At 33.9% G+C, this 16141-nt stretch overlaps 1 protein-coding gene and 1 pseudogene across 1 annotated transcript; both read right to left on the reverse strand.

Annotated features, from left to right (window-relative positions):
- Positions 1–559: 559 nt before the first annotated feature.
- Positions 560–8185, reverse strand: LOC133189654 (C-type lectin mannose-binding isoform-like). The gene is made up of 5 exons (XM_061325055.1): positions 8153–8185; positions 7591–7678; positions 7003–7133; positions 6275–6422; positions 560–846 (listed from the first exon to the last, which is right to left on the reverse strand). Exons 1-5 carry the CDS (start codon positions 8183–8185, stop codon positions 587–589), a joined length of 660 nt encoding a protein of 219 aa, XP_061181039.1. The 3' UTR covers positions 560–586.
- A 2059-nt stretch (positions 8186–10244) lies between these two features.
- LOC133189655 (uncharacterized) lies at positions 10245–15762 on the reverse strand (annotated as a pseudogene).
- Between the last annotated feature and the right edge of the window lie 379 nt (positions 15763–16141).

Genomic DNA, 16141 nt, shown 5'->3' on the forward strand with positions numbered 1-16141 from the left:
TTCATAAGAATTTGATATTTTAAAAAAATATGTTCAAGGTCTTTCTGAACTCCTACTCATATAAATTCCGAAATCAAATCTGGAAATTTAATCCAAAACGTAAGATTTCGTGGATTTAGGTAATAATCTGAAAACAAGGCTTCTGATTATCAGAAATGTAAATATAGGTCTCCTAAACAAAACCCGTATTAATATTTTATTTCATTCCTTAACGCTGCGACTCATAATTCCACAAGTACATGTAACCCCTCTAAAATTTACAAATCGAATTCTTCTGCAAATAGCTGGCCCTCCTACACTAAAGCAACGCCCATACACAAACCTAAGCGATTATTCAGAATTTATTGCACAATTTTGTTTTCAACAGAAGTCGCAATATTGTCCACCCTTTACTGGACACAGCTGTTCAGTGATGTATAATTTTCATTACTCAGCAAATGCATATGATCTGAATCATCATTGATTTGTCCCGAGCTATGCCGAGATTTAAATATATCGCTCTGATCTAAAACTCTCATGAGTTACGAAATATCATACATTCATACATGTATTGAAGATCTTTTTTTTCAAATCGTAAAATTTAGCGCTAACGGTGGCGTGTCTTTATAGCATTTCTTTCACAAATAAAAAACAAGTGTTTGCTGCAAATTTCGTCGCTCCATTTGTACGATCCGTACACACTTGGAGACAGAGACATGCAGTGTTCCTTCTCTAATGAAGAGTGCAGCTGGTTGTCTGGTTCAGTGGAGAGCCAATCGGTATACGTCAAAGGTGTATTACCTGGGAACCATATCCACTCTCCCTCCTCTAACATATCTGTTCCCCCTACCCAGTGCTTCCGGCCCCCTGTAAAGGACGTACAGTCACATGTATTTGATCTACTGTTACGTGTATATGATCTACTAGTTACTAGAATTGATACTTTTGCTTTCGTTCACCTAATATTACCTGCAAATTGAAAGCTGATTCATATGAGATGCAGCTTCATCATAACCTTTGAAATTGACTTGAATTTGTGTTTCCTACTCATAACAAATCATCATATGACTAGAATTGTAACAGTTGTGCAATTTTTTTTGTTGTTGCAAGTACTCGTATATGATTTCTTTAGCAATAACTCTTAGTAGAACAAAAAAGTAATGTTCTGCCCTTACAGGTAAAATGCTAAACTAGCATAGTGTCGTTTCTATTTTAAATTCTACATTTAGGTGTGATATGTTCTCTCTGGAAAACAAAGAACACAATACAAACGTATATCAATAGAAAAAATTAAAAATATCCGGATGGAAATTCATTAGAAGTCATGTACTGATGAAATCTTAATCATATTTAAGTGCAGCTAGGGTTAATTGTTAAAAATATAAACGCTGTGTCATGTTCGGAACTTGGATTAAATGGACTATAACATACAAATATAGTCAAAGTACAATCTGTTTATAGTCATTCTATTTCATTTACAATAACTGATATCCAGTAAATGACGAATTATTACAGGGCTCTTGTTGGCGGCATGTCCAAACTTGACAAAAATAACATTTGGTTTTGTAATGTTCAGAAATGAATGTTATTCCTATTAAGATACTCTGTTTCGAAGAATATATATTATAAATGTGGATTTTCGAAAAATTATACGAGGTTAGAGGTCTACTGAAGCTAGCATTTAACAATGAAGAGTTTCGTTTTCGTAATTTAAACATTTTTCAGAAATGTCATTATAAAATTAGGAAAAATTCTCGAATCCAATTTAAAACTTCCCCAAGAGTGCCTAGGTACTGTTCATTTACATTCAATATTAGCATAGTCTGAAACTGTAATAAATATTTGAATATAATTTTGAAACGTTTTTGTTGTTTATGATAATCATGCATATACAATTACCGTAATATATCTACAGTATTTTCACAGGTAAAGAAGCCGAAACGTGTGTTACTGGTGAATTTATCCTTTCCCAAAGGACTTCAACTCCAGCAGACCGCCACAGTAGCTCAGTCGGTAAAGTGCTCGCTCCGTGATCGGAAGGCCGTAGATTCAAGCCCGGTTGCGACAGACCTAAGTCGATAAAATATGGAGAGCAACTGTTCCTTCGCCAAGCGTTTTTGAAGTGAAAGTTGTGGGTCTTTTGGTTGAGACCTTAAAAACCCTGTCACGGTAGGCGTTGGCACGATAACGATCCCTCACTGCTCAATGGTCTTGAGTGTCGAGGAAAGGCCTTCATCGGTATAGGTGAAGTCTTTATTATGAATGAAAAATTTCGAACGGGACGTAAATCAACAATCAATCAACTCCAGCTAATGAATTCAACAGAGTATTCAACAGACACACCAAAGTACTTTCAAGATGCTTATGGTCAATTTGAGTAAACAAAACGAATAAAAATGTATTGGATTTTACTACAAAATGAATTATACTGAAGCTTGTCCTGGGTCATGAACTCCTGGTCAACTTTGAACCCACTAATTTAAACATTATTGAGTGTTGAACATTTAAAAAAAAACAGACTGTGCATGTTAACAATTCTGAAAATGTCGACACCCCTCTCTGGAAATTTCAATTCCAAGTAAGCATGGAAAATAATGCAGCCCCCCCCCCCCCACGGCTCCTTCCATACATGATGCCTTTTTCGAAAAATCTAAATACGCAGGTAAATATACTAGTGGCGTTCCTGATCATTAAATACTGCTTACGAAAATTAAAATGCTTTCGAATTTGATAATATCATAATCATTTTGTGATTAAAAATTGTGTATTTAAGTCATTTTAATTCATAAAAGCTGATATTTCTGTTATAATAAACGCATAGATATTATATATGCATCAATGATGCAAATTATAATATGTACACAATCTATCATATTATACTTTCATGAAAAATCCTTTTCTGCTTCTCAAAATTACTATAGAACAATGAATTTAGTTAAAATTTTTAAACAATCAAAGACTTTAAGAAAATTTCAAATGTGAGTAAAATTAATAATAATGGAGTGAAGTTTTAAAATATATAAAATAAATATAATTTTCCAAACAAACTACAATTTTGTCAGCTTTTAAAAGCTTCCAATCTAAATACAGATCTGAGCAAAAAATCTGTAAAAAGTGATATTCTCTCTTAGTAAACGGTCATAACTTTTTCTTGGTATCAGTTTGCATCTTTATATGACTACTTTGCCATATGTGAAAATATGAAAAATTTATATATAGAAAGCATATAAGAATAACTAATATATCCTAAAAATCTAGGAAAAACAGAGGAAATTCGGATTAGCCAATATCTATTTTATTTCAACTATTTATATGTCAATTTGGTAGAATCATCTAATAGACCCTATATGGTAATATCTTTTTATGCAAAAAGAAAAACATTTAATATTTTGAAATAGAAGTAGGCATTGCATGATTTGCAACAGTATTTTTTTTATTCTTTGGGTCAAAGAAAAAGATAATGACCTTGACCTGACCTTGCTATTAAAATAAAACGGTCAAATTTAATCTAATTGATACCATCACTTTATGATAAAGTTTCTTGAAATTATGAAAATTTCAACAATTTTTAAATACAAGAAATATGAGAAGAAATCCTCCTTAATGCAATTTCATTCCTAAATACACTTTAAGTACGCTGTGACAAATTTCTTCAGAAAAACTGTGACCGCGTTCATAGCGTTAATTATTCCCACGTGGAAAAAAGTACGTCTACAGTATATTCCTTGTTCAATGTCAGTGTCTGGAATTCATAATTTGCTTTAATCCAAATTGACACAAGACTTTCCATTTCTTTTTGTCAGCTTATTTTTTTTATCCTCGATTAGAATATACATTTAGCTGAATCTACATCCCTTTACCTCTTATCTTAACCAAATATTTACCCTGGGAGTTTTCTGCGAAAAATTACTTCAAACTTTTGCTTTTTTAGCCTGAATATACGAGGAAGAAGTCTGAAAAAGGGGTCACAATACCAAAACAATAGAATTTGATAGGTTATGAAAAGAGGGGTCACAATACCAGAACAATAGAATTTGATAGTTTATGAAAAGAGGGGTCACAATACCAGAACAATAGAATTTGATAGGTTATGAAAAGAGGGGTCATAATACCAGAACAATAGAATTGATAGGTTAGATACCATCTGAAACAAAATCCTCCCACGTTTTCCTGTTCTTCACCTCCTTTCAACCCCGATCTTTTCAGTGGAGCCACAGTTACACAAATATTAGGAGTTCTGTTAAAGATTATGTCAGAATATGGGGTCAAATATGAAGGAGGTTACATTTACACTGTTAAAATAGATAAAAATATAAGATGGTAATATAGATAAAACTATAAAATGGATATTGAAATCTTGTATTAAACGCCTGAGTTGCAAAATGCAAACCATCTGTCCTTCTGTATTCCGTAATTCAGAAGTGAAAAAAGAATTAGATTACATGATTAGTATTTACTGGTTCCAGTTGAAAAAAAAATATTTAGGAACATAGTCGTTGTTTGTAATATTTATTATTATAATTATATTTTAATATGAACTTGGAGTTAATTCTAAAGGTGGTAATCCAACTAAAACAACGCGTGGTAATCCAACTAAAACTCACAGTTCCTTTTCGAAAGAAGAGATTCTTCAAAATCATTTTTTCAATATTGTATACAGGGAAATTTTCGTCCCTTTCGCTCTAGACACTAGTGGGCGAATTTAAGACGGGCGAATTTAAGGAAGATAGTATGATTTCTTAAACAGAACTGTGACTGTGTGATTTTAAAAAGGGGCAAAATTGTTTGCAAGTGTGAACGCGCGAAAATAATTCCCAACAACCAAATTTAATTTGAATTACCAAACCTTTATTGGATTTCAAAATCTTTACAAAAAGATACATTAACAACAGTGAAGGCGAAACTTCAGTAGTACTTTGCAACAACAGCAAAGAACTACGGATGTCAAATCGGTCAATATTTCATAATGGGATACTCGGACAATTTTCCGATCGAGTACTCAGGTACTCGGAAAAATTGGTATAGCCTACATGAAAAGTTTGTTGATTTTATTGAGACCTGTTTACCTCATCAACGTTTTCTTTTGTTTATAATGCATGTACATAAATATCAAGCCCAACAAAAACGATTTTTTGGTACTTAATTTATGTATCAAACAAACACGAAAAACATGATCAATTAATACTGGGAATGTCGTGATCGCGAGTCATATATTATTTACATTTCCAAATGTTTTCTCTGTGATAACTCTGAAAGTTAAGTACTAGTATGTTGATTTCTCGATATTTACAACTTCATCCGTTAAGCGTAAATTATCCCCATTTCCAACTGCCGTTGATGTTCTGGAATACCCAACAAGCTAGACAGTAATTCTACAAGATGTGTTTGTGAAACACTGATACCTCCCGTATGGAAGCTCAAAGCCAAGGTTAAAGTTTTTCTTTTTCAAATTTAGGTCAAACTCCAAGGTCAAGAGTTCAAATATGTTGATACCAAAAAAAAAAGGTCTTGTCACAAGGAATAAACATGTGAAATATAATAGCCCTAGTACTAACTATTCATAAAATATGGCAAAGGTTAAAGTTTTTTCAAAAAGTAGGTAATACTCCAAGGTCAGTGTCATGAGGACAAAAAATAAAGGTACCAAAAGAAAGGTCTTGTCACAAGAATGCACAACTGAAGTATGAAAGCCCTAAAAGCAACCGCTCAAAAGTAATAGGCAGGGTTATTTTTTTTGGGGGGGGGGGGGGGTCAAACTCCAAGGTCAAGGTCATGAGGTAAAAATTGTTGGTACCCAAAGGAAATTTCTTGTCACAAGGAATAACACATGTGATATATGAAAGTCCTAGTGCTCACAGTTCAAAAGTTATGGCCAAGGTTAAAAGTTTTCAAAATAGTTCCATTTCAAAGGTCAAGAATATTAGTATCCAAAGAAAGGTTTGGACACGCAGAATATACTTGTGAAATATGAAAGCCAGAGCTTCAACTGTTCAAAAGTTATGGTTAGAGTACGGATAAATTTTACAAAAGTAGATCAAACTCCAAGGTCAAGAAGTCAAAAAAGTTGGTATCCAAAGAAAGGTCTTGTCAAGAAATACACATGTGAAATATGAAAGCACTATAGCACTAATCATTTAAAAGTTATGGGTAAGGTTAAAGTTTTTGCAGACAACAAACAGATTAACAGACAAACAGACAGACGAACGGACCAAAAACTATAACCCCAAAATTTCCGATTACGGGGGCATAAAAAATTATTAGACCATAACTTAATTGTGAAGTTCGTACATTATACCTGTTAAATAAACGGATAATTTCCAATGTCCTCCACAACTCTCCCCTTTGTTTCCGTAACAAGGTAGTTTACATTCTCCCTCTGAGGACTGGCCATGTTTTTGAAATTTTTTCCATGTCGCGTTCCCACAGAAACACTGTCCAAAATACTACAAGAAAAGACGTCGACTATCGGTCTTGACAAACATTAGCAACATTTTTTGAACACACAGTCTATACACAAGCCATCTTTAATCACATACGAGCATCTTATATTTATGGGTTACAGACTCAATTCACGATCAACCTAGCCCCACTCTGGGTTTGAACCCATGACCTAGAGGACATTTTAAAAATCACATTTTTAAAAGAAACTATTGCTCTCTTTTTATGCAAACAATTTGTCTGCTAGATGGCAATTAAGTAACTAAGACTTTCGAATATACTTGGCGACTTTACTCAGGACCTGGAAGGGAGGGTCAATGAAATAATAGTGAAGCAAGAAAATCACTAGCAATAAACTAGCAATAAACCACTTGATCGACTAATAAGGCCTTAAAATGTATACATATTGTATTCAAAAGAACTGCTGAATTAATTATTTTCACGGCAGCAACAACAAAAAATAATAAAATAAATAACACAAAATCATTGTCGAAAGTTCTTAATTAAATGTGAATGATCGTCTTACATGTAGTTTTCTTAAGAAAAAAGTATTAAAAAAAATTAAAGTCCCTAACATTACAGTACCTGTGTTCCAGCAAACTTGAAGTAATGTTGTCTGCATTTTTGTATACACATTTTATTGGTCATCACTTTACTATAGTAAAAATCTCCATCAAAGAGCCGAGTAATCCCGTCATTGAGGCACCCAATGTAGGCTGGAAATAACGATAAAGTTTAATCTTTTCATCTCTAGTCATCAGAAAAAGAGATCGAGAGAGATCAAAATACCGATACATCTATTTAGTTTGAATAATGGAAAGACTATTGCACGTTTATAAAATATAAATGTTTGTATCTACTACCACGACAGCGGGAGATTTTTAAAAATCTTTATTTTAAGGAGGCTGGGGGGTCAACAAATTAACCATCAGATATAACTTTATTTGTTAGATATGATATTTTAAGCTGTCAACTATCATTTGGCAAAGAAAAATTTCATACATTTTAGTTTTAAAATTTGATCATTTCTGTATATCTTTATATGGAGCTCTTCTTCTAAAGGAGATCAATATAGTCTGAAAATGGCCACAACCACCCAGCCCTCTTAACAAACCGGTGCCATGGTACATGTAGTAGAGCATGGTAACTGTAAAGATTAAATGGAATTCACACCTTCATTGTACACAATCTCCTCCAGGAAATCACTTTCTTCCTTCGTCTCCAGGTGGGCCAGAGTCCCTCCCAACTCGGCACAGACGTACTGAAAAAAAATCCATCAATGAAAAAATACGCTTTAAGAACAGGTTAAAAAAAATCCTAATATTTGCAGTTGAAATTAAAGAAGATGTAAAGTGGAACAGCCCAATTTTCTTGTTGGTGAAATACTTAAGGGGAAAAAATCTGATATTCGATCATATAAATCTTGCAAGTGTTAAAAATGAAGAAAAACAACTAAAATTCTGACCGATGAAGATGTCCAGGTATCTTTACTGCTGCTGAAGAAATAACATTTGTCGCGAAATCTCACCCAACTTTTCGGGCAGCTAAAATAAACTGCAGTAATAAAATATACGTGTATAGTTAACTTAAATCTGCTAAAAATGTTCAGCAAAAAATATTTGAATCAAGGAATCAACTAATCTTCAAGTACTACACTAGAATTACTAATTCGTAAGAATATCTACAAACCTGTAATAACTGCAGGTATTATAAACGCGAGTAGCGTCCAAAATACCCTCCCATTAGCAGTCAGAACATAGTGGTTCATCGTGTTATGACCATGTTCTGTGTTTTCTGTGGTTTTTGTACAGGTGTTACTACTTACATTGGAATCCCAAACCGAGGACTACAGAATGTCGTGTAATACCAACATTCTGACCATTAAAAAGGTTTCAGATACATGTTCGGATATTTGTGGTTTTATAGATGGCAGTTTTATTGATGGTAAAAATTTGACGTAAATGTACATGATCACATATTAACAGGCGAAGATAGAGCATTGCTTAACAAGGCGGATCAACCAAAAAATAATCGGGGGGGGGGGGGGGGTCGTGTCATAACCACTCAACCGAAAAACTTTTTTTTTATTTAAAAAAGAGGAAATTTTGCAACACCCCATTCCTCCCCTTAATGTTGTTGTAAATTATATATATTCATTAAAATGAAAATATGGCTACTTACTAATCCTGATAGTATATGAATAGCATTCTTGCTAAAAATTAAAATTTCAAGGATTGTTTCAACGCGAAATGTAATAAAAACGCAAAATGTAATAAACCGGGATTATTTTTGCATTTTGCGTTATTACATTTTGCGTCGATATCAACGAAGAATGCATTACAATGCAAAATGTAAAGACAGACTTTTTAGGATTATTACATTTTGCGTCGAGATTAAGCAAAATGCAACAACGCAAAATGTAATTACACACTTTTTGGTCAGTCAGATTGAGAATAATTTTCAATTGAGTAGTGGACGAAGAAAATAAACGGAAAGAAAATAAAACAAAAGGAAAAATAAACATATGCAAATTCTTACAATAGGTCTGATTTCTTCATATATTGATTTCATTAACCATTTAAAATCAGTTGATATACAAATCATAGGTGTTGCAAATAAAAAAAACGTGCTTGCACACACGCGCGCGCGCGCGCGTGTGTGTGTTGGGGGGGTGGGGGGTGGGGGAGGGGTGTTATTTCGTTGAACAGTGTATCAGTTTGCTTTTTAATAGGCACACACATGAAATTTAGAAAAGAAATCTATTCATTTTCACTGGCACGTGTAAAGCGGGCGTTTTTAATTTTTATACGATCCAGAAAGCTTGCCTATTGGTCTACCCTCACGTATATATACAAATGCGTCTGAGGTTCCGTTCGATAGAATGTGGTTCCTTAATCTCTTTCGTGGATTAAAACCTGCCTGAGGAATGCATTGTTTTGAAGCATTAACTACGAACGTGTTACAGAGTTTTTCATAAATCTCGTCTATAATGCATGTACATAAACATTGAGCCCAACATCGAGCCCAACGATAACGATTTTTGGTACTTATGTATCAAACAAACACAAAAGACATGATCAATTATACACCAATGACTACAAAATTAATGCTTTACAGTTCTTGTTTGGGAAGACATTTTGATCAACGGAAGAGAAGGATGCAACTTTGTAAAGATTAGACTAGCGAAAGAGAATCCCTTCGAGTTTTCATGGTTAAATACATGTAATTGTTGTTTAAATTTAAAGAATAAAATCTTAAGAATTAAAATAAAGAAAAATATTTATAAGTTGCAAACCTTTTTTTTATTCTGTGGCAGTTTACATAAGTACACTATTTATAACATATTAGCGAGGATTGCTGTTAAATCAAATATCACATAAAAACTATATTAATATGCAAAATCTACAGCAAATCTTTGCATAAAACAATACAAATACTCTATTTTATTTGTTAAAACAATATAGAGCCATTAAACCTGTCAGTATGCATATCATAGCATTTTTCAGTGTATTTTTACTCATTTTCCTCTACATCAAAAAATGTCGTATTGCCTTCGAAAATGACTATAACTTTTTCAATAATGGTTAAAACTTATAAAAATTGGTATGTATTTAATTCAAAGTATATCCTTTCCAAAATTGGAAAAAAATAATTGTGTTGCCTGGTAAAAAATATTGAAATATGGTGTCTGTGTATGACTTCCCCTGTATGTTTTTTTGTACGATACTAGCTAGGATTGCTGTCATATTTAACATCACATTAAATTTAATTAATATGCAAAATCTAAAGCAAATTTTTGCATAAACTAATCAAATTACTGTGTCTTTAAACAATATGGAGCCATTTTGGCTTGTCAGTATACATATTATGGCATTTACAGACATATTTTTCTTACCAATTCATCTCGAAAAATATGGTTGTCTCTAAAACGTCTACAACTTCTTCAATAATGGTTAAAACCTCATAAAATTTAGTATACATGTAAATCAAAGTTTTTCCTTTCTAAAACTGCAAACCAATATTTATGTTACCTGGTAAAAAGTATTAAAATACATTGGCTCTCTATGACTTCCACAATATATTTTCTACTCTTATCTTTAAATCCAGTGATGTGTTAACTCAATAAATCTTGAAATATAATTGACACTTCAATAACTCAATCAAGAAATAATGCTAAAACTGAAAATATATTACATTTCTACTATTCCACTTATGACTACATTTTCTCCCCACTTTCATGTACATGTCAGTTCAATATACATATGTACCGTACATAAATGTATGTATGCTTACATACTAAGATAATCCACAACCTTTTGAATAATCTTTGAGGATTTTGTTATTCTTACACTCTTAGGATTTTCTTTCAATGGTTCTGAAAATATATATCTAATCCCATTTTCTGGGTCCCTAGCATGAATTTGTCTTAGTTTTGACAAAGTAAATCCACATAGAACCAATTTTCGAAGTATTAAAGCTGACACAACTTTGCCTCTTAACAATGGCTCTAAAGACTCTTTACATGTGTAATATGATAAATAAAAAGCATTTTCAGACACTGTACTTTCTGACAGACACAACTTAGAGTAATATAACTTTTCTAATGCTGTCACATCTGCCATCGCATTATGAGCCTCATATTCCTCTCCTAATAGATTCTGAACCAATGTCTCTTGCTTGTAGTTTGGAAGCTGGATATCTTTCAATAATTTCTTGGAAATCTTTAGAGTATCTAAAAATCCAGTTACATTCTTACGAAATCTTTCAAGAAGATCACAGTTTCCCAAATGGTGTCGCAGTATTGGTAAGTCAAAGTTTTGAATGTTGTGTCCCACTAACACTGGAAGGTCAAAAGACTCTAAAAATATAAGAAACTTGGTGAGTGCTTCAGGTGGAGGAAATGCAGCGACTGCTTCTCCCTTGTAGCAGAGGTTGTTTCCATCGAAGGTCAAAGAGGTTGCTTCAGACGCTTCCTTGCTGATGGAGCGAGTGGGCAAGGCATACACTGAGAACTCCTTATTTTTGCATTTTGCAGCAATTTGAAGTATATCAGATGTTCTTCCTATAGAAAGAAACCAAAATGTGTGATCGTATGATATTGGCATACTCAATGTAATGATTACAAGAGGGATTTTAAAAGTATTATATGATTAACAAACACCTATAAATTATACATGTACTGAAATTTTAAGTATGAACAAACCTAATCCTCCTGTTTCCAAATCAAAGAACACTAATGGATGTGTATGTAGATTGTCAACAGGGGCATCCAGTTGAATATCATCTATATCTAGGTTTTCTTCAGCCTCTAAGCATATATTTGGCTTATATGTATCTCCCTTAAAAATCATTTTGTTTTTAGATTGTATCAACATATGAGTAAATATATTAAAGATGACGAAATCACTAAAAATTAGTCAATACTAAATAAATGTACATACTAAATAAATGTACATGTACCTTCAAGAACAGACTGTGATGCATTCTTAGATTGCCTTTCAGCTTTTAGCTCCAGTCTTCTTCTTTTGGCACTTGGCTGTGCATTTCTCAGGCGCTTTCTTTTCAGCTTAGCATCCTTGCGTCTCATGTGTCTTATGGTGTATGTACCAGGTGATAATGAGCAACTCTTATTTAGCTACAAATCAAAGTTACTTAATTACTAAACATTGAAACACATATCAGCTCATTAGACACACGAGAAAACATTTATAACAAGCATTCTGAGAGTATTGCATTAGCAATACTAGTCCCCTACCGGCAAGTGTAATCTGGTTCCCGTTAAGAATTGAAAATGCCATAATTCCGTTAAAAATCAATGATGCGGGACGAAATGCAAACTTGATCTATAACTAATAAAGGTAAAGTCACATACCAAAAATCAGCTCAATATCTGAAAGCGTTAAGAAGAAAATTGCGGAAAACCCCTAAAAATTGAAAAGGCCGTAATTCCGTCAAAAATCAATGAAGCGGAACGAAATGCAAACTTGATCTGTAACTCATCAAGGTACACTCACATACCAAAAATCAGCTCAATATCTGCAAGCGTTTAGGAAAAAAGTGCGGAAAACCAAGTGGGACAGACTGACAGACAGACAGAGGGACAGACAGACAGACAGACAGACAGACGGACAGACAGACAGACGGACGGACGGACAGACTCAGAGGAAACATATAGTCCCCTCCGGTTTCACCGGTAGGGGACTAATAATTGTGGAAGTTAAAAGTAAATTCTTCTCTTTAAGTTCCAAGACATATCACTGGTTAAAAATTTTAAGTTTATATTATTATTTAATACATATATTAGAAAGAATTAATGTTATAAATATTAGTTGGTAGAGTCCCAAATTAAAAAAAAAATAAAAAAGTAAAAATAAGGTGCAATTAAAGAAAATGTAAACAGACATAAAACAATATTCAAATTACTCTGAACAAAAATAATGCCCGAAATTCGGCAAATATAAACATGATAAGTAACATCAAAAAAATCAAATCATGAATGGCTGCACGTAACACATTCTACCTCAGATATGTATTCAAAACCATCATTTTTTTGGCAAACTGTGGCAGAGAGCCTTGAGGCAAGGCTTTCTGAGCCCCCATAAAACCTGCATTACAGATGTATTGCAAAATAAGCTACACTGCTCTTATATATTTATTGCTATTGTTTATAAATATTTAATGCTATGGGGGCTGAGTACATGTAACAATTTGCTCACAGACATGTAAGTTTCAAACTTAAATTCAAGAACTATTTTAATTATAGTATGCACAGGTATGTCATGTACTTACAATCTCTTTGGTGCTTTAGAAGCTGCCATATGGTTAAAGCTTTCATTTGACTGAGTGGACCCCATATTGGCCAATTCAGATGATCTTGATATGAATTTCTCCATCAGAGACTGCAAGGCCACTCTAAGGTCTTTGTCATCAAGTGGTTTTCCATATGGCAGTTCCTTGTGTTTATATCCCTCCTCATTACCCCTGCACCAGGTTCCACAACTAGAATGCTCACCTACACAAGATAATACTTCATTAGGAATATATACATATCATTACATAATCGTGATAACAACCATTACCCAGAAAGCAATAAGTTTTTCAACAGACTTTTAAAAGTAGTCCTAATATCTCACTCAGCAAACTTTCTAGTTGACCTTCATTACACACCGTACAAATGAGGAATAATACTGCTCAGTCCAATGGCTAGTTGCTCTGGTTGGCCCTTGTTTTGCGAAATACTGTAGCTGAAACATCTTTCAATGTGGGAGCGGACTTTAGTGTTTCGCAGTAGCTTGTGGGTCTTGCTCAGTTCTATGAGGGAAGCCGTGAACCCTTTCCTTGTGTGATTACTGTCGCACTGCTTTCTGATGTTCTTGTCTACAGTTGACTTCACTCTAGCTATCGTAGTGCTATCATTGTCCATCACTAATGCGGATACCTGTAAAATAATAATGATATAAGGCTTATTCAGAATCATCTCAAAGATTACTTTGGAAAAACATTCTGATTATTAACATATTTTACTTTTTCTCCCTGGTCCAAGACAGACTGTAGCATTTCACAGGCCATGGCTGGTTCCATTGATTTAGCAGAACCTTCCCAATTTTTCTTACAGTTATGCTTTCTTGGTGTTACATTTTTCTCTTTAGCTGCACTGCAGATACGACATTTCTTACTCTTCAGTGCATATCCAACACATTTTCCTGTTTTCTGCCCTATTAGAGTGGCATGACCTGAAAGACATTTTCAGTTATTTTTAGAAAGTTCCTTCAACTGTACAGAAAATATAAATTGTTACTCTTATCAGTAAAAGAATAATGTCAAAACACATCTCACCAGTAAGACTATTATAAGACCTGCCAGTGCCTCTTTTTTGCCATGCTCCATCAAAACTTACAACAATGCCATCCTCTTGAGAATCAGTTCTACAAGAAATAAACCATAAAAGTGATGGTCATAGCCAGTAAAACTTACAGATAGCATGTGCAACAAGTGGTCACTCACAAAGGGAGCTCTACATTCTAAAGTACATGAATAGTGGAAATTCTGATAAATTATTGTGTGTAATTTCCTGTATTCCTATGCAGTGCTACCAAAATTCTATGAGATAATCGCAGACTGTATATAATATAGTATCAAGAAACATTTACATTTTTCAAATATTTTCTATAAGATACTTTGCAAATTAAAAAAGGTTCATTTTCTCTTGAGCTACTATGGAGGAGTATGAATATATCCACTTTGACGTCATAATACCGTACTGACATCTAACTATAGTGCAAACTGTTGAATAAAAGAAATTTGTGGAAAGTCGGGCATATAAATAAGTAGAAGACTTCATAAAATATGCTAGAATGAAGGCTCATAGTTTATGTTCTCATAATTTCTCTAATACTATCAGTACATATATCAATTCTTTGTGTTTCTAAATGAATTATCCATGTTTATACTTACAAAGGTACTTCAGTTGCCAGATTTCTTGAACATGATGCAGTTGCCATTCTCTCAAGCTTCTCTCCAACTTCCCTTTCTCTCTCTTTTAAGTTTTTATGACATATTCCAGGAATATTGAGCATTGCCAGAAGAGTGTTAACATGGCTTTCTCCAAACCCTCCATTGACCATACCTATGTTGCACATAAAATATATATGTGTTAGACTATAACACCATAAATACAATATGAAATTGGATAGAAATATTTGATGTAATAGCAAATCTAAATGATCCACTTTCGTCTATTGTATTATTGAAATAAATGATGCAATATTGGAAGTTTTAAACGACAAATTATCATGTTATTTTACACTGGCCATCTTACCTGCTGCTAGTTTTGTATTGGCATCCCATGCCAGCCCCCCCTTTTCTGTCCGATGACGGCTTCCTGTGGCAACGTCGTTTACTAGCTGACAGCTTTCACACTTAATTTCCAAGATCTGGGAAAGTCCAAACTTTCGTTCGTTTATGCAGTTATGTAAATGTAGGGGGGGACTGGCAAAGCTGACAAGCCCTTAACCCATCTGCAAGAACGCTCAATTCCACAATACGTCTACCCACCCGCCAATCATAGCTTTTACCGTTGTCTATAGAGGGATATCCATCATCACACACAGTCACTTCTTCCTCTACACCAAAATAATCATGATCTAAGTGCACGAATTGTTCACATTCAGTGTGATCAATGTTATTCCGGTCACCTTCCGAATGAATCGGTGGTAAAGGTTCACCCCTGTTCTTGGCTAAGCGCGCTAACAAACCTTTTTTTAATCCAAGTACTTTTTTGCTATGTCCTCGCTTGGTAAATTGTCCGTTTTTCTTACGCAGCAGATGTTCGTTTTTGGCGGACATTGTAAATACATAGCCGGACTTTAACTACCGCTAACTAATATTAAAAACGATAACGGCATAAATATTCCGGAATATTCCTCGTGATGCTGATGACGTCATACGACAATCGATTTCAATACTGTTTCACAAATCATGTGCATTGCAGACCAGCAAAAATAAAATTCTCTCTCTCTCTCTCTCTCTCTGCGTTGATCTCGACGCAAAATGTAACAATTACAGTTTATTACATTTAGTGTTGTTATTATATTTCGCGTTGTAACAAAGGATTTTTTTTAATTTTCTATGCTTGAGCCTGAGAGTCATTTAGCTCGGGATCGAGGTACACCAAGTCAGCTGACAAAAAATAAAAACACTGCTTGAGGCTGAGCGCAGCTGCATA

This window comes from Saccostrea echinata, unplaced genomic scaffold (genome assembly GCF_033153115.1).
Source record: "Saccostrea echinata isolate AGI-Se365-2 ecotype Australia unplaced genomic scaffold, CSIRO_AGI_Sech_v1 ptg000019l, whole genome shotgun sequence".
In the NCBI taxonomy this organism is placed as follows: Eukaryota; Metazoa; Mollusca; class Bivalvia; order Ostreida; family Ostreidae; genus Saccostrea; species Saccostrea echinata.

Excerpts from the sequence above, each read along its gene's own strand:
- LOC133189654 (XM_061325055.1), bottom strand. The coding sequence starts at position 8,185 with ATGAACCACTATGTTCTGACTGCTAATGGGAGG. Across the intron at positions 7,679-8,152 it reads TTCTGACTGCTAATGGGAGG|TACGTCTGTGCCGAGTTGGG; the intron begins GTATTTTGGACG and ends ATTTTTTTTCAG. Across the intron at positions 847-6,274 it reads ATTATCCGTTTATTTAACAG|GGGGCCGGAAGCACTGGGTA; the intron begins GTATAATGTACG and ends CGTCCTTTACAG.